The following is a 26305-nucleotide window of genomic DNA, read 5'->3' on the forward strand; positions in this document are numbered from 1 at the left end:
CTACGTACCTATATCTGTGAATTCGAATCCAGCTGGGAATCCATATCCCACATATTTTCCAAATCCGTACACAAGAGCACCAAACTTTATCGTGTGATCAATATGGGTTAAATTATGAAACGGTCCTCTCAATTCTTGAACAAGTACTACGTAATCTTCTTCACTGACGTGCACAGGCAATATTGCATCTACGAGCAAATGTCCGTCTAATCGAAGCCCGGAAAGTGAATTGCTTTTTATAATTACTGAGACATAATGATTCATTCTGTTGTAATCTATTTTTGTAGGAAAAAAGTAGTCTGAAGAGAATTGATTAATCCCGGGTATAACCATCATTATAGGATCGCCATGCGAAGAGGAATCATAATCCTCACTGAAGGCATATTGGACCACACTGACTGGCTGACTACTATTCACTACAACTGGTCCACTCCCCAATATCTCTTCTAAGAAATTTCCTCTTGTAAGATTCCTTGTTTTATAATGCGTTTCGTTTCTGACGGTGACACTTGTATTTGGGTTAAAAGCATATATCCGTATAAGAGATTCTGAACGCGGATATAAAGGAGGGATTATGAATTTCGTATCCCAGTGTTCAACTGGTAAAAGCTGAGATAGTATATAATCCTCATCATTCTTGCCTATCGGAATTTCAACATCTCCACCAGAAATAACAGAGATCGGCTTGTTGCTCTTTACAATGGTTCCTGATAGATCTGATAAATGGCTTAACATAAGTGTTTGAAATTGCTCAAGATGTACATGTATAGTATCTCCATTATTGTAAATAACGCTTTCAAATGCTATGGTACCGATAATGTTCAGTATTATAGAAACCGACGTACCGTCGTTCACGCTGGCGATAACAATGTAGTTAGGGTTATGGGGATGATATGATGGTATAACATACGTTGTTGACAGCGACTCGATAGGCAAAGCTGTAAAAGCATCTACTAATGTAGTGCCAACATCGAGTAGACCGTGGACAGATATTTCAGAAGAAGAACGAATGATAATGGTCTTGTTACTGATACCGGTTTCAGTCTGCACGATGCTTCTGTCGACAATAATCTCTTGTGTTCCTGGATTGTTTATGATAAGCTGCGTTCTGATTCCAGGGTTAGGGGAGCTGACACTAATCGACACATTTTCAGTTGATGAAACGAAAAGCTTTACGTCGAACGGTCCAAAACTAGTTCTGCCAGATGCTAGAATAAACTCTTTCCCCTTGTTGCCTATAAGGAAAATTTCGTCAAATAATTGTCAGAAACAAAACAACACAAAGTTTCATTCGTCTATAAATACTTAATACTACAATTCCAGTGTACCGGTGATCATTTCTATGGGCAAAGGAAAAAGCCCAAGAACAATCCAAGTAAGATAATAAAAACATAAACTTACATACTGGCCTCAGGGGGATTTCATTTCATTAAATGTCTTTGCGAGCTCCGAATTGTATTTGGGTGCAATAATAAGAAAAAGTAAAGGTGGCTGCTAGCTGATTCATATCATTTTATTTCTAGTTCAACAGATTATGTGGCCGCTTAATAGATGGATGTCGTCAAATGCTTTGGAGTATACTAGTTAGACATCCGTCTCCTTAACATGAATATTCGTATGTCGCATCAAAATGTCACCACATTTTCATTAACCCATTTACGTTGCTGAGAACAATATCTCTTAGATCCTAATGTATTGGGATTTAAAGAGTCCTGTAGATTGCATATGATCTATAAAAAGATGTTTAATAATAACAATAATAATAAAACATGTTTAAAACATTTGGGCTATTTTCCATTCAATAGGTCGCTCAGTTGGGTTCTTAAATGAATTAAGTTATTTCCCATTCGATGGTTCGGTCATGGGGTTATTTTACGATGTGGGGTATTTGCTAAATGTCGCTTAATGAGTAAGCATTTTATGACTCTATGCCTGTATATAAATTGGCAGAGATGAGCTTTTATTTCTCTCTTATTTCCTACGTTTTCCTTGCAACACCAGTCTGAAGATGTATTTAATATTGTTTAGATAATATATGAAAGTAGACATCAGATTTCTCATTGGAATTACAATGTGCCGATCGGACAAATATATTATTCTGGGACTACTGTGAATTTATCCAAAGGAGTTCTGGACAATGCCATTTACATCAGGAACGTTGGCAGACTAGTACATTCGAAAATCTTAATTTCATTGGGAACATTTGATTCTTGGAGACTTCTATAGAACCTTTTATAATTGTTTTGAATTCAATTCATAATACTGTAATTTGTTTTTACATTTTCATATGATAACTTTGATAAATAAATTGTTAAGTATTATTTTTATAAAACGTTGATATTGCTTATATCTGTTAAATACCTGAAGACCATAGAGTCATAACTATATATATATATATATATATATATATATATATATATATATATATATATATATATATATATATATATATATATATATATATATATATATATATATATATATATATATATATATATATATATATATATATATATATATATATATATATATATATATATATATATATATATATATATATATATATATATATATATATATATATATATATGTATGTATATATATATATATATGTATATATATATATGTATATATGTATATATATATATATGTATATATATATGTATATATATATATATATGTATATATATATATGTATATATATATGTATATATATATATGTATATATATATATATATATATATATATATATATATATATATATATATATATATATATATATATATATATATATATATATATATATATATATATATGACAATTTGACGGCCGAATCATACAATTTTCAATTACAACTTCGATGTCTCCTAACATACAAACGACACACAAACTTACTAGATTTGAAGATGAAACAATTCCTAAATTTCTAAAACGTAACATCACATTTCTGGATAACATTTAAATAAACATCTTTTCTTCAATCTTGTAACATGAGGAAAACAATTGCTTTATCAAACTGCTCAGTAGTATGTAGTTCTCTTCGTCATTAAGTTGAGATTTTTTAAAAAAGGCAATGAAGTTAGGCAGCATGGAATATATTACTGTCATTATGAGACAGTTATATTATTAAAAACAATACACAAGTTTAATATTTTACGTTGAAATACAAAAATTACTGGCTGAATGGTCTTATGTTCTTTCTATTACCTTGTGAGAATGCTTTCAGCAAATAGTACACTTTGCATACTTAGTTTGTAGTTTTAACATATCACTTTCTGTGAATCTGATTGGTTAAAAAAACGTTCAAATTTTTTGCGCAGTTCTCTCATGATTCATTGACTGCAATAGTGTCTTTGCCCAGCCTTTTTAAGCCATGTTATTTTCCTATCACATTTAAAATATGGCGAATATCTTTCCAATCGGTAGTATAATGGACATTAGTAAAGACGATAGATGAATGCCACATAAACGTACAGTAATGGTTATATATGTCTGCACATGGCCCATAAACCTGTTATGTACGTTTAATTTGTATTGCTCGCTTTCTTTTCTCCATGATTATATTGTTATCTGTTTCTGTGTTTTGTAACTGACCTAAGTCAAAAAAGAAGTTCATGGTCTACCAAAATAATGACATACTGCCAACAACATAATACATAGCTAACATTGTTCTGTAATTAAGGATTAAATATTCATATCATTACCATTGTAAGTAAACATGTTTATTTTAATCTGAGCCTATGTCATTATTTGATCACTTGGAAATTCCTGAACTTGTTGATAACTTTGAATGTTTTAGAAAGGAGACTGGCCTATATCCTGGTTCTACTATACATCTTATCTTTATATATCAACGTCGTTTACTTGAAACATTACTCATTCCTACCTTAAAATCGGAATTGGATTCACTCTTATCGTTGTGTTCAATTTTTAATTTGGGTGGATTTATTTATTTAAATTATTCACTGAAATAAAAAAATGCTTCTCGCACCACCATCATGTCTATATGTTTCGGTGCATACGTTTGTTTGTCAAAATGTTTCTTAATTTCCTCAATCCAGCTAATAAAGTGTATATCAATATCTGTTATTTGTGATTCACAATTTCCTACACTAACGTAGTGAGTATATGCAGAGAAATACCCGACGGCCTATTGTAATGATGGCAGACCATTTAATATTCCTTTTACCACGCGTCATGGATATTGCACCTCATGTTCTCTATTCATCTTATGCATCTAATACGCATGTTTCGTTTAAGATGTAAATGTAATAAAAAAAATATTAATAACACTATCTCTACAAACATTCATATCAAGGATACTAATATCCTCAAATACGTGGAATATTATTTCATGTCATCATATGTCATGTAAAAACGGTATACCATATAGCCAGGCCAAAAGATGCCGACGCATTATTTCGATGATTGTTAATTACAAAATTCGTTGAATAAATTGCAAACATATTTCCAAAATAGAAATTATCCTACACATATAATTTTTACTGTGCTGAACAAAGCCCGTAATTTTACTCAACATGATGCTTTAAACACAGCAGAATGTAAAATAGAGAAACATATAATCTTTTCCACAATCCTTCATTACCTAATTTAGGTCGTATAATTAATAAATATTACAGTCTCCTAAATTTATCAAATAAAACCAGCGGAAAATCACATTACAAAAATAAACCAATTCTCGCTTATAGAATACTCAAGAATTTGCAAGATTTTGTAATTAGAACTAAACAGACAGAAAATAAAAAAGACAATTTTCGTGATCTAAATGTAACAGACACCGGTGCTCTCGATGTGCAAAAGATGTATTTTCTCTACGTGATAACACTAACTGCAGATCGACTGATGTGATTTATTTGGTTACCTGTAAAAATGTAGCATGCAATATGTTGAACAAACATTTCAACAAGTTTCTAAGAGAATGAATAATCATCGCCTTCATAAAAAATTATAGAGATCCTAAGTTTTCCTCTAATATTTCAACACACTTTAATACCAATAATCAATCTCTACTTGATTTTTCTTTTATGCCAATATATATTGTGCGTGGTGACATGAATAGACTCATAAAAGAAACTTATTGGATTCATAAACTAGATACTTTGTATCCAAATGGCCTTAATGCCAGTGCACTATATAAAATTGAATATTTTTTTTAATTTATATCCTTTATAACTTGTCCCCTTTTTATTTTATTATTTTACTATTCAACTGACGAAAAACGTTCATAGCATTTGTTTATCCTCTCAGTTATAATTATCCCTGTGGACTCTTACTGACAGGTCTAATGATATTTGTATGATGGTAGCTGTTTGCTACAAAGATAGTGGTTTCGATCATGCGATGCCCATCACACTCTTATGTTCAGCCTACAGATTTCAGAGACTTAGACCCAACTCTTTCTCTCGCAATAGAGTTAGGAACCAACATATTTTAGGACTAAATTTTCTAGAAAATTTGTATTAAATCTCAACCTTGTCTTAATATAACGTTTATTTCCTTAATATGTTTTTAAAAATGTAATTAATTTATATTGTGTTTGATATATATATATATATATATATATATATATATATATATATATATATATATATATATATATATATATATATATATATATATATATATATATATATATATATATATATATATATATATATATGTTACAATATGTTTAAGAAAGGTTTTGCATCCATCCAATAAAGCTAAGGAGTTTGTCAAAGTTTCAAATCCGGCATTTGGTAAATTGGTATCTGATTGATCATACCTACTTGTTGAATCACGAGATTGACCCATATAATAATCTATGTCGTAAGTTCGACTTTCATATATATACGATCACACTTACTTCCACCTTTCGCTATTTTGAGTTTTTAAATGACAAATAAACAACTTGAAAAATGAAATAGGTTCTATTTGAGAGAACAATAACCGGAGACAAAACCCTGATATTAAAGATTACAAAAAATACGCGAACAATGATAAGTGGGGTAATCTTAACTGACTAATGGTTGGAAACAATGTATGAACAGAAATCAAGAAAACATGAATTTTTGTTAATGCAATATCATCGAAAAGATCAAAGTATTTATGAAACATTATCATCTAGTTTCCAGCTTCTTTAATTAACAAATTTCAAACAATTAATGGACTGAATAAACTGCTCACAACCTTAAAAGAGAATCACAAAACTTTAAATCGTATTAAATACTTAAGGAGACATTTGTCATTTGACCTGCTACTTTGACAACAATTCAACACGTGTATTATAAGAAGCAGACTGAATAAAAAGAATATTGTGAAAAAACATCCGAATAAGTAAAGTATTTTTTTATATATACAAGATTCGAGTCGTTATTGTGCTCTCTTATCTCTTGCTTTGATGACATTTTATCATGATGGTTTGGGTCGTTATGGAATTATAGTGCTCAATATATTGTATTCTGTTTTCTGATTTCTGATTTCCGTGTTAGTCCTCAATCTCTTACGTCCAATTTCTGGTTATCCTTAGTTTTAGTTTCTTCATTGCATATTGGTTTCTTTAACATAATATTTTTATTATGATATTATGTATCATATTTCTTTCTACATTACCTACATTAACATTTTTTAATCTCACAAATTAAAATACTAATCAAGAAAATATATTTCCATCGTCGGAAAAATAACATAAATTAAGAAAGATACACGTTGGTAATAACGTGGTAGACAATTTGTAAAAGCATAAAATACTTGATACATACTGAGGGAAAATCAACACTAAATGCAGATGAAAAAGAAAGAAGTAGCTTTACTTAGCAGGTGATGAAATTATAATTTCTGGCATTTTTCCATACACAAACGTTCATGAAAACTTTAAATAATGTAGCAAAAGCCAATTAAAACACATGTCTAAAACATGAAATGTCCCTTTCTTGAGACTTTCTTAGAGACGAAAAATTGATTTCAATTCTTGCAAATCAATGGAATGGTAACACTCCACCAAAACAAGATATAGAACTTAATCAACTGGAGCCGGACTTATAGAAGCCATTATTACTAGAGAACTAATATTTGATTAAAATAACCTCTACACATGTCGAATCACGAAACGCAATTTTAATAGAAAATTACATGAATCAACATGACTTAATCCCTGATTATTAAAATACACTATGGCAAAAAAGATTGATAAATGGCAAGCATAATGACAAACATTATCAATACAGTATAGCAAAGAACTCAACATTTCGTGTGTATAGTATCACAGTAATGAGGAAGATTTTAAAGTTTACAATAGACTCATTGTGTCATCTGAATTAGTGAAAAGATTACATTTATTATTCTGGTTTCTTTACTGAAAATGTAGAATAAATGAGATAAATGAGTTCAATTAAATATATAGGGAAAGACAAGAGCTTAAATGTACGTTTGAAAAGATAGATTAAATTACAGATAACGCTGGATTGACAGAACACTATAATAGTATCTATAAGCATTGCAGGACTCACGGTACTAATTCATCTCCAATGGTAAACATATGGAAACACTATCATATTCAAAATTCAATAACTTAAAATTTCAGGGTGCTGATAATGACACCTATATTTCTTCATGCACATCTAACCTTGGTGCAGACTTATGTGTGGAGAACACCATTTGACCCGCGGCACTTTGTTTACATACATGTGCATGAAACACGTATTATTGATTCTGCACCAAATGAATCAGATGATACTTTCAGTATTGAGTACTCCTGAGTCAAGCCTTTAAAAATGCTAAAATTGCATCAGTAGAAATTTGTCAATATTTTTTTTACATTACATATAGGATAAGCTCTCAAAAGATATTTTTCCTAATTTTTAATTTTCATTATTAACCAATTATGGACCACCAAACCTGTAAATACTCTATTATTTCTAGACTGGTTCACAGTTCTTCCGTATAATTAGTACCGTGTGTCCTGCAAAACTAAGCAGAGGGAAATACATTGATATGTACGAATGACCCAGACTATGGTAGATAGACGATTTTCAAAGAAATATATTTTTCGGACACAAGTGTTAGTAGAGATGGTAATCTTGGTAAACAGACAGAAATTCATAGGACAAAAGGTTACAGATTTACATTAGACAGAAAAGTCACAATCTGAACTATCATAGTAATGTCGGACATGCAAAACGAAAAGTCACAGGTCGAAGTGAATTTTCAAAAATTTATTTCAAATTGCATTACGATCAGAATACTATATTATTCATAATTATTACTATTTAATGATCACAATGAATTGATGGTTTCATCAACTGACATCTTAAGGGAAAAGTTTAAAACAAGTATATAATGGCATTACTTTCCAAGGACGATTATTAAGCAACTGAAAACATGAGGGTAAATTGCAAAACTATATAACATTGAAGTCATTTAGGTTTACTTAAGGCTTACTCTTTGATAAAGAGATACAGGTAAAAGTTTGTCATTATCGTGCTTCAGTCTTTGCAATATTATGCCTTCGTTATTCACATCATCCACATTATGACACTTCACAGTGTCAATAGGGAGACAAATTAAAATAAGCTTATATTTGCTGATCAGTCCTCCAAATTGGCATTTTAATTGACTTACGCTCTACCATGACATTGTCGGTAAACAATTATTGCTTAAACCGATTTCTTTAGGAATGTTAATACGATTAAATCTTTTTGGTGGAAGCATAAAAACGTTTGCATGTTGATTGTAGTTTCGTAACTGTGAATAGCCTTTGCAGGCAACTAAAACTGAATCAATGAACAAGCTATATGTGTGTCAGCTATGAACACGGAAATGTCATAGGCCATAATCTATGTTTCCCGTGCTAAATAAATATAGAGATTATAAACTACTGCAAGACAAAACGCATGAAAAGTCAGAATGAAAACAAATTACGCATTACATATTTAGCCTTACTTTAAACATGAATAATCATCTTATCATCATGTTAGATGAACCAAACGTAGCAAACGATGTTGCTACTGGAACTGTACTCATTAGTAATGAAATGATGACAACTTCAAAGATACTGACATATAACAAACTCCTATCGACTAAACAGGGCGTTGTAAAAAAAAAAACACTAAAGCTGCAATAGCTTCACAAATAGAGTAATGAACACATGAAATAGATATTAAATACAAACACATGATTTTCTGATTATTGCAATAAAGATCGACAAGATTAGATACTAGACTTTCAACAATACTGATATGCCTGTTAAACAAATGATAAACAAGAAGATGGATGCAATAGAGATTCCCATCGAAGAAATAAAGGACTCTCTAAACAGCTATAATACTTCAAAGTCACAACTTGAGCAACAATATGATTTGTCTAAAGTGATCAAAGAAAACGTTCAAGATAACATAAAGTTAATGTTTTGTTTTACCACATAATTGCTGACTCAAACAACAAGGTCATAACTAGAACTAAATTGTTGTTCACAATTCCAAAAGATAACTTAAAATTGAAAAAGCAGTCACGGAGTATGAATGTAATATCAAAACGGCGAGAAAAAGTAAAGAGTTATTTATCACTGATTACAGAAGAAGATCAAAGAGCTAAATGAACAGATTTTGCCACCGCTATCAAATTAGTTTCATGCTGTAACAGAACTGCACGAAACAAATAATAAAATATGTAGTGATGAATTGTCTAAAAGATATGTGTGGTACATGGTAATCTTTGCAAATTAGATAAAGAAGAGCACGGATAATAGAACATTTTAATGATGTGGAACAACGATTTACGACTGAAGTGATTAGTTGAAACTTGAAGTGGATAAAGTACGCACTGAAGTGGACAAATCATAGAGCCTTGACTGAAATTATCACAGTAATGGCTGTGAATAATATTGCTTCCTTTGATATAATTAGAACACAAGACTGAGTCTGAAGTGGAGACAAAAATTATACCTGGTTGTGTATTGTTATTCAATTGTTATTTTGTATACAGATATGGTGAATAAGCAGTAACAGTAGTAGTACTGACGAATAACAAGATAACTTTCAAGAACACTAATAATGTATTGGAAACATTCAAAGCTTAAAACAATACTTCAATAATTAGGTAACATTTACGGCCTTAGGTATACGCCATCACGTTTATCTGAATACATGTCACACACAATAATAGTTATAAAAAAGTACATAATTGAAATGTTAAACAACACAAACCAATACTGTATTTGATATTCACACAGAAAATTTATTAAATATTGAAATAATGTATTTAAAAGAACAGTATAGCATGACTGTCTGTGTGTTTGTGTTTAAATACATTGAGAAGAAACAAGGTGTGCACTATTTTTAACCAGCTGGAATATGAATATTGCTTTAATTATGATATCGTTATCTCTCCAACCTTTATGTACAACAAGACTCACAAACAGAAAAAAGTTATTTCAAGACAACAAAGTAATCGTGATTGTTCCTGATTAGAATAACTAGTCAGTATTTACCAAGTAAGTAATACTTTATTTCTTAAAGATGATCATTCTAATATTTAATATTTAAGATCTAATATTTGCTACGAAGATAACAAAAATAAAAATAGATAAATAGTAGATATAATACAATATTCAGAAATATGTAATACAGTTTAACAGCTACACTCTTAAATACATTTTTATGGATACATATTTAGTCTTTAACTAAAAAGTATATTTGGTTTTGTTATTTTTCTTATGCTTGATAATAGTAAATGAAGTCAAAGTATTCTTTGATGCAACATTATTGGTCAAGTAGTCCTATTCAATGTAAAGTTATCATCCAAAGTGAATGCAAAGTTTAAAGTTGCGAAAAGAAATCAGATGTTTTCTTTATTTTATTGTGCATAATAATTGAGTCAGTGTTCGTTTTGTTCCTTTATTTTCATAAATCAACCATATCTCATATTTGGATGATATTTCTTTTGGTATAAATGAAAAATAATTATAAAAATGATGATCAATTAATTCTTTGTTAATGCTAAATCTCCTCCTAAAACACCACCTGCATTATCATCATCTTTTAGATCAATAAATTATAATTTATTCTTGTGAAATGTTTAGTGTCTTCCCATCTAAAGCTGTCTTCAGACATAACTTGTACATTGACGAATCATAAAAACAAATACTAACACTCTATGAATATAATACATTAACTTGAACTTGACCTTAGATATTATTTATTATCCTTGACTCTTTAATGGATTTAGCATATCTATTATGTACTATGCCAATCAATTCCTCCTCCTGTCTCAGACTCTATCATAGAAAATATGTCATTTTAATTATTTTCTCTTAAGCAAAAACGGACAAATTAGTCATGTCGTTTGATCTTACATATTTTCCTCTCTAGAATTGTTAACTTAGTTTATTTTACCCTACAAATGAAAAATATATAAATGAGTTTGCTTCATTGGAATATCATAGTTTATCTACCCTGCAAACCCAAAATAAAGCTAGTAGAAATACACAATTATGATACCTGCAAAACAACACAATTTTCGACCTTAAGTTGTAGAACAAGGTTGGAGAATCTGCATCAAAGTAATGATGAATTATCAGAAATTATATTACTTTTTTCTTTCGTTAAACACCAAAAGTATTACTGTAATTATTATATCTATGAAGTGGGTATATTATCAAATTTAACAGGTTTGTAGACATATTATCTAGTTTTACAATACCAGGAGCAGCAATACTACATTTCGATTTGGATTCACATAGTACTAAATGCAATTACACAACCCGATCATTATTATGTTTCTTTAATTAACCTATATCCAGTTTAAAACAATTAATGAATCACCAATCTCCAGGTCACTCAATATTGTATATTGTGTAAATAGTAAATAATGCAATATATTCTTTAATCGATTAAATACTGATGAAGAATTTGTAATATAATTGTATTTACCTCAATCAAGTTATATATATATATATATATATATATATATATATATATATATATATATATATATATATATATATATATATATATATATATATATATATATATATATATATATATATATATATATATATATATATATATATATATATATATATAATGGTCAAATTTATATTATTTAGAAATAAACAATTATTTCATTTCTAATAGTTTAAACTATACAAACGTAGATTTCATTATGTGGCATAATTCAAATTCAAATTAGCTAGCATTAAAAATGCTGATGGAAATGTAATATCCTTGCTTCATCTTATATTATATCCGATAAATTATGTCCAATGAATTAGGATATAATTGCCACTAGCCGCACGGATACTATCTTAATAAATTTTAGTCATTTAAGTTTAAGAACTCAAAGATATTTAAGATATCAACCATTTCTAGACAATAATAACTTGTTGCCATTGCTATAATTTTACTTTTTCTGCGGATCTGAGATTTATAACTGCGTTGGACAAAGGAATTAAAATAATAGGGGGTAGACCAGACAGAGAATATTATACTCAGCAACAGAAGAAAATAATATTGATGTGGAGCATGTTCTTCTGCAAGAACAATTAAAAAAAATCATATATTTGCGATATTATTGCACACAATTTTCAGAATAATCACGATAGTTTATAGCTTGACGTGAAGAGTGAACATGATAGTCGATAGCTTGGAAGAATATATAAGTTAGAAAATGTTCAAATAACAATAGGCCTACAAATAAATATAAAAGGAAACGTATATGCACACAAAATGTATAATTTTCTTGTTTTTGATGCAAATGCATACATCCAGAGCAACGTATGAAATAAATTATATTCTCTTATATGGACTGGAAAAGCAGTGGTAAAGTCATATTATATAGTTAATATCAATACCTAAAAGATCCTCTTACTACAGAGTGTGTTTCAAATTGGGAAAGATAACGTTTGCATTAGATTTGATAGAAACAGTACATCAAATTTTTTTTAAAACATTTATTGTCTCTGTCTATCCAACCACTATATACAATAAGATTTCCAACAAAAACTGGCTTTTATAGTGACAGCAATATACTTCTAATAAATCGTAATTATAAACTAAATAAATGGCTAAAATTACTTAGTAGTTTGTACTAAGAAACTTTTTTTCTAGCTCCTTAGAGACGAGAGCGGGAATTTTGATGATGTAAAAAAATCGAACAAATAAGCAAAGTTATCATTCAATGGTGGATATTAGGGAATATCATGATATATAATGTTACAACTCTAGGTCTTAAAATATTTAACAGAAAGAAAACCCAATTTTAAGTAAAATCAATAAGCAATTGATTTCCTTAAAATACAATGTGACAAATTGAGATATCGGTACAGCACTGTGAATTACATTCCAATTAATCCTAAATATCCTATCACAAGCCCAACTATATATAATGTTCCGAATGAACTCCAATTGTCTTTAATGTCCTGATATTTCGTAATCTTGTAATCCAGAATTTCTTGGAGTGAGTGGAAAATAATTCCAAAGTCAATGAGCTCTTTAATAAATGTAATGAATATGCTCATTATATAAATCCTCTCGGAATAGATCTATTGTCAACAACAGGACTGCAAACTGTGATCATGAATTCCAAGAGCCTGATATTAACATGACGAATTTATTCGCTTATCAAGTCCCAGTGTTTATACATTTTCACTTGATCTATAGCGTAATAGAATGTGAAGACTTCCAACGAATAAAAGCACGTTTAACTTGAACCACGACTTACCTGGAACTATTACAACGGAAAAGTATTGTTTACAACTTACTTTCATGGATATATGTTAGTTATAAAAACATGTTTACTACTTGCTATCATGGACAAAAATGAAGCACGCAATATAAATTAAATCTGCATAAGAATATTAGTAAAAAAGTATAAAGATTTTTGTGAAATTGCATGATTTTTACAAAGCTTTTACTGAAATTTAATATCTTTACTGAAATATTTGTGACCAGATTTTAATTGCAAGGAGAAACATACAAAAGGTATAAGTATTTGGACAAGCATTAAAAATCTACATCTATTGATGCCAATTTGTTTCTTTTAGAGGGAGTGTGTGTGTGTGTGTGTGTGTGTGTGAGAGAGAGAGAGAGAGAGAGAGAGAGAGAGACAGACAGACAGACAGACAGACAGACAGAGATAGAGACCTATGATGCAATGGCATTTTCTCGAAAACTAATGGAAAATTTCACAAACTCGTACGCAAGGTTAGAACCTAGAACTCAAATTCAAATAAACATCGTGTTTACCAATTACAATTATGACAAAAGTCAGGTATGCAAAAATCCTGTCCCCAACCCTCAATCACGTACAAAAAAGTCAACCAAACAATATAAAAATATCCAACTTTAAATGTTATTTCATAACAAACTGATTGATATGCTTATTTTAGGCATATCTTTAAAAGGTTATTGACTGAGTATTACAAATAATGGGCCCTTGCACATGTTATGTGTAGAGACGTCGGGTCTAATATGTTTAAATTCTCGATTCATAATCTATACCTATTTCTTATTTTTTTATTTTTAATATCTTAATAATACCCATGATTTGAATCTATGCTAAATGATTGCATTGTTTATGTAAATGTATCATCATTTGATTGTATAATTCTATTTGTATGACTGACCCATAAATCGAGAACATCTAGAAATTTTAATGTCCTTTTAAGAAAGCTTTTTCGCCAAATTTGACGAAGTTATTAACAATAAAAATGTGCTAAACGCGATAATTTTAATCATGTTTTAGTTTTATTGAAAGTCCATGCCATTGATAATTTCTTTTCCTAAGGCATGGTGATCAGATGAGATTTACATCCAGCCAGATTTTGAATAAATAGGAAAATATATTTTGGAGATTTATAATTCAAAATATGCTGAAGATGCGGATGATCTCTGCGTTTTTCTTTGTAGATGATTTTGTAGGACATATTTTCTGAGATATGAATTATAATGTTTATCATCTGTCTTACTGTATATTATTTAGCAGCATTACTTGGTATTTGTTCTTCATAAGCAGGTTTTGCAATGAACACTCAATTTTCGTATTATTTAATTGTATACTATCGGCTCTTTTGAGCTAGTTTAAGAGCAAGACCAAATACAGCTGGCATGATTTCTCTTTATTATCGATTACATATTTGGGTCGTGACAGCGTTCAGGCTCAGTCTTCTTGCTTAAAGACACTTTCAAAAACCATTTAGGAACAAAAGGAGCCTTTAGTTGATATTTTGGTCATTCCTCTGTTCACAATAATGGTTACTGTCTTCTTCAAATATGATTTAAGGACCTACAGGACTGGACTGTCTTTTTCAGATTCAAATCTATTTTCAATTAACATTTTTAAAATAAGTTTTTGAAATATTATTTCAAATGGTCTTTCGGCATATCCGTTCTATTTTCATTCACTTTTTTAATTTCTCTCCTAGTTGGAAGACGATTTTGAGGAGACGGTAATATCCATCTGTCAGATTTTGGTATTTTTGTAACATGCAAACATTGTGCCACTTATTTCAGCACTTTTGTTTAAATAACGTTTGCTTTTATGATTTTTTCCATTCCGAAAAATTAGTGTAAGATCTACTTAGCAACAAAAGATTGATGATTCTTTTGTTTTATTCTGTATTCATAAATAATTATTTCTTATAGTTGTATCATCTAATTGTATCATTGCCTCCATTACTATTGAATCTTACATTTGTATAATCTTTTCGTTGTGTGTGCATAGCATTTCGGCTTTCCATTTAATCAATTGGTTTAATTTGATGACACACATAACATGTAATCGGACTTTATTTGATGATCTTGTCGACTCAGGTATTTTTTCAAAACAGTAGCCAAAACTATTATACGTTATATTTGTCAATTTGGCTGGAGAAATGAGAAGAGGATCTTTTGAGACATATCTCTTGAAGATACTTTTTGAAACAATTTTACTGCTATTTTAAACGAGCTATTAAACACTTGAGGAAGGGGGGTGAAAATTGCGCATGTTGGATTTACAAAGAGGATTTCTCGACGAATGACAATATATTTACTCTTTAAACTTCTGTGTGGAAATATATTTAAAAGCAGAAGGCAGACTGTATTTTCTTCTCTTTTCGATTTGAGAACAAACACATTTGATTAAATAGATTATGGATATCAGTAACAGGTAAAGGAATAAATTCAAAAATCCGAGGTATATATGGAAAAGTTAAGAAGCTTAATAAGGGACAGACTGATTATATTTATGCATCAAACAATGCTGATCTGGTTCCTGTAAAGTTGTATCTATTTTTCCAATGATTCAATTTTGCAATTTAAACTTCAATGTATTAGAGGTGTATATATTTTAGAAAATATAGAAGAAGATTTGCAATTCTCTATAAATTACATATTGTTCATTTCGATGACAATGTGGGTTTACTGCAACAAAAATTACGTCTAAATTAGTCTTGAAAACATGATGGTGATCAATCAAGAAGATAATTTAGAATATCGGTTAGAGTTACTAGTTGGAGAGATTATGACGCTGTGATGAAACATCATGGTATACAGTCTCAATCATATTAATTGCAAACATTCTTTTACTACAATTAGCAATTGAAAACAAATTTAAATGAATCTTTATCAGTCATGAGTTGTCTAATTGTGCAATCGAATTTAGAGTTTATTTTGTATAGCATCATTTGTGCATCAATAATTTGGATAGCTCTAATATTGTAAAATCATAAAAGATCGGTTTGGTTAATTTTTTATTTTGTGTTTGAGACTGACGAACATAACATTTTCATCTCTTTGTTGGGTTACGTTGACGAAGGATAGTTTTTCCATCAGTTGCTAAAATGTATTTTAACCAATGCATATTTTTACTATTTTGTTCGTTTCCATAAATCTTTCTCTTTTTCCCGAAAACGTTACCATAGAGAAGCATTTCTTAAATTAAATTAATATGTTTATCTTAAACCCATATTCATTTAAGGATATAAGCCGGTTTTACTGTTAAAACAATGCAACGTTGTGCAATATATTCAGTTTGAAATCCAACTGCATATAAATCTTAAATTTATGTAATTTATCACATATTTCTATACATTTTTCAGTGTGCACATTGGTTTTCGGTTTTATACCTTTCAGTCATCAGTCAATTTCCTTAGCAGCTCATATATATAATATTCACCTGTAGTTAACTGGAGCTAACGCGTAGAACTTCAAATGGGATGCAGATTTAAGTATGTTTTAGTATTAATGTTCTCGTGTATTTTCAACCGACTAACTTTCTTCTATCCAATTTATTAATCGTGTGCCCATATAATCCGTTTTACCCCAATTTATTGGCTCATTTCCAAACCATAAAGATTTGCATAACTTTGGCAAATGATACAAGGTTTTGGATTTGTCTCTCCTAATACTGCCATTCCTTACGTTTTATCCCTTCACCACATGCATGCAATTCGTCATTTGTTCCAGTGTGCCTATGATGTATAAGGCTACTTCCACCTCTTTTTCAACATTTAATTAAATAAAAACATATAGTAGGATGTCAAGAGTTCAATGTCTCTGCCATATATATTTAAACTTTCAGCTACTCCAGATGTCTTGTAATAGTGCACTTGATCTGATTAATAGTTTGCTAAAGTTAAGGTCATGAATTCTTTGAAGATGTCACGCACCATTAAAGTATCTTCTAACCACGTAGATCTTTGAACGTTTTCATAAGAAAGTGCATCGTCGCATTATATACATACTTATTATTTTCATTCAAATCATTAAGTAACGAGTGCAAGATTTCTTTGGATCATATTGATGTTTCATCGAATCATTGGAAATTATCCATGTTTTGGTGTGGGTATGTTTCCTTTCTCAGATATTAATGTTTAATTGCATGCATGGAGCAGTCAAGTCATTGTCTCAATGAACGTATCATGTTTTAAATTCTTCGACAAATAATCGGTAGACTGGTCCGTTAACTCGAGGCTATATATTAATATAAATGTTATTTTTAAAGGATTTTCCATCCTTTCAGAAACAATAAAGAACAATGTCTTTTCTAAAAGAAATGTATTTTTAACCATTATTAGGTATGACTTCAGCTTTATTTCTTGCAATTGATGTTATAGCAAGATAAAGTATGTATGAAAAAGCGGACGAATTTTGGATACTTAAAAATTACATGTGTATAGTCTGGTCATTTGGTCAGGATCTTAACATATCTTCACTCATAATAGTCACGTAAAGTTTTGTAACAACAACAGTTTTTTGTCTTTTATTTGTTTGTCTTGTCTATGTTTTGTATTTGCCTTTGAAAAGACTCATTAAGAGTCGAAAGCGTTCAGGCTAATCAGATACTAGTTTTGCACTGTTCATTGTCAGTTTATTGCATTTATCATAATCAATACCAGACAAATGTGCTTCCTTGGAGGATCTAGTGCACTTGAAAGGACTGTTATTCGCCTTATAATTTGTATTCTTTACACACACACACACACACACACACACACACACACACACACACACACACACACATATATATATATATATATATATATATATATATATATATATATATATATATATATATATATATATATATATATATATATATATATATACAAACACACACACACATATATCTATATGGAATAAACCCACTATGTTTAATACGGTCACTCCTGCAAAAAAGTGTGTAGTTTCTTAGTATCTCATAAAAAAATATTTTTTTAACACAACGTACTCTCAGGCATATGACATAGTATGAAAAGTGAATTGAACTTTCTGTTATCAATTTCAGCGACAATTCTTCCCAGTCAAAGCATGCCTTTCTTCAATGTGAATTTTGTCTTACGTTAGAATTTTTCAATGTGCTTTACATATTGATGTTGAAATAAGTTTAATTTTTTAATGTCTTACTCTTCAATCCTCGACCATACCTGCAACCCTACATAGTTTTAGGAAAAACCTTATATATACCTTCGTTGCTTACGGGTTTTAAATACCGATAAGGGCATATAAAGATTGTCTTCCTGTTAGAGATGCCTATATATATATATATATATATATATATATATATATATATATATATATATATATATATATATATATATATATATATATATATATATATATATATATATATATATATATATATACACATAGATATACATATGTCTATATGTATATATGTGTGTATACATATGTATATATGTTTACATATATGTGTAATCCTATGTGCATATGTATATGTAAATATATATGTGTATAAGTATATGTATATATATATATGTATTTATGTCTATATTTAAATATATATATATGTATGTATGTCTATGTATATATATATCGGTGTGTGCATGTATGACTGTGACTATTAGCTCATATAAAGGAACCTGGATTAAAATGTCAACAAACAAGTAGCAATATATATATATATATATATATATATATATATATATATATATATATATATATATATATATATATATATATATATATATATATATATGTATGTATATTAATTTGTATGTTAAATAAACATAAAGATATGCTATGTATAAATATTCTACTAGGCTTTATATATGCTTAATTACCTGTGCGTGAAACGTTGCAAGCTCCTTCCTTTATCCATTCGGACCGGACAAATCCATTCAAAAGCAGTGACTGCAATATATATATATATATATATATATATATATATATATATATATATATATATATATATATATATATATATATATATATATATATATATATATATATATATATATATATATATATATATATATATATGTATGTATATATATATATGTATGTATATATATATATATATATATATATATATATATATATATATATATATATATATATATATATATATATATATATATATATATATATATATATATATATATATATATATATATATATTTATATATATATGTATGTATATGTATATGCACACATAATTGTTGTGAGATATCACTTATCCATAGCACTAATGCACCACAGTTCGGTGTTTTTGTAGCTGACACCTATACAACATTTCTTGGACACGTCACGTAATCAATACAAATGCTTAGAAACATTGCTGTGACAAGGCTATTAGTTCACATAATGAAGTTTAAGGAAGTGTTACATACATATGTGTGTGTGTGTGTGTGTGTGTGTGGGTGAGTGGGTGGGTGTGTGTGTGTAGGAGACAAAGATGGAGAAAAAATAACAAACACAGATGTCATATGTATGATCCTATAGGGAAACAAATATGAAGTGGCGTCTCAGCATTCCAGTTCGAAAGACCACGCCATTGAGAATTTTTTTAACATTTTGTAATTGAATGTTTACAGAAAAACCTATGAAGAACAGGGCAGAAAAGGTTCCTCCACCAAAATTAATTATAATTACGACATGAATTACGTAACTGTCATGTTATTATTTATAAGCATCAAATAAAATTCCCTAACATTGCCAAGAAATGTTGTATCGGCGTATGCTACAAAGATACACACAAAACGACAGCTGTATAGTACTATTGTTATATTTCTGACATCGGCTAATAATTCCGAAAGCATCATATTTTCGATTGAATTCATTTATTAGGAAAATATTTGATTGAGAAGAGAATTAGAAGAGCGCGAAGCTTAAACTACCTTTAAGCAAACTGTTTTCGAGATCTACAAAAGCTTTTCTGAAAAGTCAGAATCACTAATAAGCATTTTGAGAACAAGCACAAAATAACAGGAGAAATCTTTAAATACATCTCTTTAAACGAGTAACTATATATTTTTAAGTTTACATGGATTCAGGAAGTTTCTTATAGTGCGCTTTATTATTTATCTGTAGCGTGATTCACAGTCTGGGCGGGTTCATATATTTTATTTGCCTTACGTCCTGCATTTTTCCCCTGTTTTCTTGATATCACATAGGCCGACACTAATAGTATTGTCTATTTTAAAAAGTATAGACGAGTTAATTTCAGCAAAATACACACGTTATCAGCTTACCAAATGACATGTCGAAGTATAGTCTGTGCTTAACATGGTATTGTAATAAATAAAAACGATTATTACAGGTAAATATTGAACCGTAAGGTCAGGAAAATTTTCTTTAAGTTTGAATTCCGGATGTGAAAAATATAATATTTCTGAAAACACATCCTGCACAACTTTTTTCAAAAATAATGATGACCATTAACACCTTTAGCGATACATCGTTCATTATATTAGTCTACGCTTTACTCAGTTTTCAGTAATGTGCCACTGATAGGTAATATGGCGGAATGATACAGCTTACAGAAAAGAAAACTTTATGCGGGTCACAGTATCATTTTCAGTGGGGTTTTTTTGTGGCACGCCTTCTGTCTCGCAAACTCTGTGCATGTAGCCATCAAACAATTGATTATGAGTAGGTCTGAACATACTGCAGAAGTAATCTTCCTGTAGCATAACTGCATGGTCACCATAGAGGAAGAGGCCGAAAGGATAGACCGACCTAGAACAGTCCGTTGATTCAATGAGTTTTCATATGGTGATAATGATATTGCTTCTCTAAATTTAAAAGAAAACAAGGCGGGAACAAGCCGTGTTACAATGTACATTACCGTTCATACATTTAAATCTAGGTTGAAAATAGTCGAAGAACTCCTTAACCACATTTAAGTAAGTGTAGGAAGCGCAAGCTCCAGCACGAGTTACAAAAGTCAGCGCAACGTGGATAGAGAAGAGACAAATGTCTATTTTGTGTTGTAAAGAGAAATTCAATTAGGCGAACTATTGCAGATGAGGTCTTGTAGACCACTTTTTAAAAAAAAATGGACATTCAGACTCAGCCCAAGAGGAGTTTGCGCTCTGCAATATATGCCAGAACTCAGGAAGTAAGTCTTATAAATTGTATTGAAGACAAAACCTTGAATGTTTTAGGAGAAAATGGTGCCTTTTTCCAAAAATGGGGACAAAGAAACTGAAAACTGAGATTTATAAATGGAAGACAAAGTAAACAAAGAAACTTGGAATTGCCTACTTGCAGAGGAGCAGATGCGATTTTTATTGATGCTGAACAGGAAAGGAGTAGATGGTCTACACTAAATCCATTTTCTCAAAGACTCTGAAACTAAGGTTCTGACTTACCGATATGTAACAAGTTAGTGTCAAGCCTGTGAAATTGCTGCATACAATATAATTGCTAATCGGGAAAATGTTATCCATTCACTTTTCGAGAGGATCAAAGCGAGAAAAATAATGCAGTCTCTCTCTGACCAGGTGTCGTTTCTGTACCCTGCAACTTTATGTACAGCACTGAACGTTAATTCTATGATTGTAACAGCGAATAGGATAATTCCGATAAGATTGCTCTACCATGAGGAGCAAAAACAAAATGTGTACCAGTTTAGAAAAATTGACAGAGACCACATATGTGGATGAAATCAAGAAAAAGACAAGTCCAAAACATTCAAAAACGGGTTCCTAATTTAAGGAGAAGGATACAGTCCTGTACATATAAGACTTTCATGAAATGTCAAAAAAAGATTCCCAGAGACTGTAAGGAAACTGCTTATTTCAAGTACCAGTATCGTGATGTCTTTGCAAATGATGGGTTCGAGCTTGGATATTTCAAGTTAATGACGTATATAATCAACGTGAAATAGCTGCATCGATTAGACAATAGGCCACACTCACATGCCCTGGTTTTCGTCCAAAGAAGATAGCATGTGGATAAATAGATACAAGCTAAAGTGCATAGGTGGTGAAGCCCTTTGTGCTGGTCAGAAGGCAGGATGGGATATAAGTTTGTACGTAGATTACAGAAAATTAAATTGCCTAAATCCCCAGGACACAGATTCATTTTCCGCCTTTTAGCTGTCTCTGGATATAGAGAGTACATTCAACCTAACCAGCAGTCATGACTTTATAAGATGATGAAGCACAGAAGAACCAACACAAGACAATATTATTCATGACTCTATGGAGCATTTAAACCACTCAACCATATCAAATTTTCAACGGGTAATGGAGCTCCTATAAAATGTGGTGGACCTCCAGTCATTCCTTCTCCAGACGAACTGCTGTAGTATATTGATTGATACAACAATATCCTCAGTGCGCATTATATCTTCGTAAATGTACCCAAATAAAATATGTTGGACAGAGGAAATTAATCTTAATCCGAAGACATTTAATGAGCGTTTTTTCTCGTGGCTATGGTACTGACATAAATGCACATGATTGGATTTCAACGTCCATTTTATTCTTTCTGGTGTAAAGGAAGAAGCTTGAAGAATCTGAGTCAGTAAGAAGTGGGGATATAAAGGCATTTGCTATATCCAACAGGTGTGATCAGAAGGGGGTTTCTTGCTGTTGTGATTTTTACAAGCACTTTAATGAATACCTTCTTGTAAAGAACAATTGTTCTGAAGACTGATTATGAGTTCTTGTCACTGTCTTCCGATTCATTCAACCATCGAGTCTCCATGCTAGATTGTTACAATAGCTAAGACAGTCTCAGTTTTTCATTTAACACCTGATGCTCTTTCTAGATCAGGGTCGTCTCGTGATGAATGTGAATGTTATCAGGTTGGCTCAGACCTAGAAACCATACTGATGCAGTCAGCGCCATAACCTCCATAAGACTTAGTTTAAGTGCAGACGTTGATTATATTGGGTCCTTTGCGACATGTAGGGGTGTACGTGAGCAAGTCACAATGTAGACTAACTTCAGCGCAATTGATTCGATCTACACCACACCATCCCACCGTGAAGATATTTTAGAAGCTCAGAAATCATAATAGATATTGGAAAGTCTTGATGACGAATATCGAACACAATCCCCCTACACCTCCATAACTGAAAGGAACGGTGACCGCCTATTATAAGGTAATGGTTAACATTGTATGCACTTTATTGTCAATGGCTCCTCTATTACAAATGGGAACAAAAGATTAGAAATCCACTGTGCTGAAAATAGATCTTTATTTGAAACATAGACACAAATCGCCCATAATCTACCAGAAATTTTAATTCGCCAGAACGTCGCCAGGACGTTTATAAGGAAGAACCATTAATTTCATTTGTTTACACAGAGGAAACGCATCGATCATTTTGTTAGGAGTTTTGACTTAAACTTGAAATATTATTCCTTGGTTCACCAAACCCTTGATCTGCTACTGCTGCTAGTCTCTGATTTGCAGCTTGATTTATTATTTTACTGACGTCTGCGGGCATAATTTCAGTACTTGGTAATTTTATTGGTTGTGATTTTCGTCTTATTAATCGTGCTAGTCTATCTTTGATTGCCGAGAACGCCTTACCAGCAACATTGACCATTGCTCCAGGAGTTTTTTCACGAACAATATCAATAGCCTTCATCGGCAATTGTTTTGGAATAGGCGCTGCTTTTGGGGCCATCCTTGTAAATAATCCCCGTACAACATCACCAAGTCCATCTCCGTAAAATTCCTCGTAGACTGGTAATCGTGAGTTCACTACTCTGACAGGTACAGATTTACGATGATTATTGTGTACAATCATCTTATTTTAATTGCCATTCATCTAATCATGGTAACAACTAGTCACTGTAATCATCAACGAGTTCATCGATAAGATCTCGGTAAACGCCGATATCCATAATACCACCTTGGAATAATCGTTGACAAATATCGGCTGCTTCATTAATTATTTCTGGTGAGTTATTTCCGGCACGTTTTCCCCCTATGAGAACTTTTAACCGTGACACGTCATTGAGGATATTATCAGGACAACAAAATTATTTCCCAGACCACTCCCTGTTGCTCCTTTATCCTCACTTGTTTCCGCCCTTTTCTCAAGGAGTCTTAAGGGTGATCTTTCCACCCTTGCTTTTTTAAGCAGTTCTTCAGACCTTTTAAACTCTGACATCAGCTTTTGATGTGGTGATTGTTGTTGTTCTATTTGTTGCAAAGGTGGAGGAAGCTGATATGAAGGTTCCTCCTCGGAAGGTTGTGATTGTTGTTGTGACTCCCAATGATGAAATTTATTTATATCTTTAATATATTTATCATATACTTTATCACCAATTCTAGCCTGGGGTTTGTTATAATACACGCGATAAAATCATTTAAAATAATTATCAATCCCTAAGCCAGCGTACTCTGGTTTAAAAATTTCAGACCTTCGAGGAAAATTATAAAATACAAAACGCGAAAAATCTTCCATTTTAACTTTTTCTTTAAGTTTCTCAACAAAACCTTCCCTAAATTTTACAATCAGTTTAATATTTGCTCTTTTTGTTTTAGGTTTAGGTGCAAGTTCTTTTCTCAGGTCGGCGACTTCAGTACGAACTTTGCCAATATCTTCAAGTATTTCTTCGACAGGTGGAGGTTGAGCTGCAGCTTTAGCAGTTGGAAGATCTCGTAAAATCTTTTTTGTTTTCTTAGTTCTCGCTGCTATTTTTTTCAGTTTGTTGTGCGGTTTGTTTTGATACTGGAAGAAGCTCTTCCTTGATGACAGTTGTAACTTTTTCAGTAGCTGCAGTTTAAATAACTTTTTAGTGTCTTCTTCGTACTTAACTTGTGCTTCCTGCTGCGCTTGTAGATTTTTTCTAAATCAGTCTCTAACAGGAAGAAATTTTTTGATTGCTTCTAATCGTTCTCGGGCTATCCTTGCAGTATAAGATTCCGGATGCACCATTATTTATTACAACATAATGATTTAATTACAGCAGCAGGAAAGGCGCGACCTCATATATATGTAAACAAAGTACATACGAAAAATAACCCCTAAGATGTTTGTGACCTTATTTTTTTCCGAATGATGTTTTGTTTTAAGCAAATTATATTTCAACCAAGTGGTCTGTTCGCCTTTCCTGCTGCTTCAGAACTTCGCCAGGACGGCTATAAGGGAGAAACATTAATTCATTTGTTTACATTGAGGAAAGGCATGATCATTTTGTTAAGAGTTTGGACTTACCCATAAAATACAGACGACACCATAAAAATCATGCAAATTCTTATTTTGTGTTGCGCCTTCTGATATAAGTATGCTACATTGTAGCCACTTCACGGAAACTCCAGCGGTAATAAATATGTATTTGTTATGAATGATCAGGTTGACAAGTGGTGGAACCATATCTAAATCCACAACGTGGTGGATCAGACTGATTGAAAATAAAGCTTGCAAAGTGGTTCACAGAAATATTTGACGTACTTCTAGAGCTCCATACTACCAGAATAGCAATTTCCGGTGTAATCTCTTCAAAAACCCATGCTGTCAACTGCATATAGAACAAACTAGAACAACATTTACCATCATGTTTGAAATAGAAAAGATGGACGGATTAACCACACGATATTGATAAGGGATTTATGTTAT

At 30.9% G+C, this 26305-nt stretch overlaps 1 protein-coding gene across 1 annotated transcript; it reads right to left on the reverse strand.

Moving 5' to 3' along the window:
• On the reverse strand, positions 1 to 24364 carry LOC149796921 (peptidylaminoacyl-L/D-isomerase polyprotein 2-like). Its single transcript, XM_089960663.1, has 2 exons — positions 24268 to 24364; positions 1 to 1235 (listed from the first exon to the last, which is right to left on the reverse strand). The coding sequence occupies exons 1-2, from the start codon at positions 24362 to 24364 to the stop codon at positions 1 to 3; spliced, it is 1332 nt and encodes a 443-aa protein (XP_089816789.1).
• Between the last annotated feature and the right edge of the window lie 1941 nt (positions 24365 to 26305).

Source organism: Sinohyriopsis cumingii, chromosome 6 (genome assembly GCF_028554795.1).
Source record: "Sinohyriopsis cumingii isolate HCF-2022 chromosome 6, ASM2855479v2, whole genome shotgun sequence".
NCBI classification, from domain to species: Eukaryota; Metazoa; Mollusca; class Bivalvia; order Unionida; family Unionidae; genus Sinohyriopsis; species Sinohyriopsis cumingii.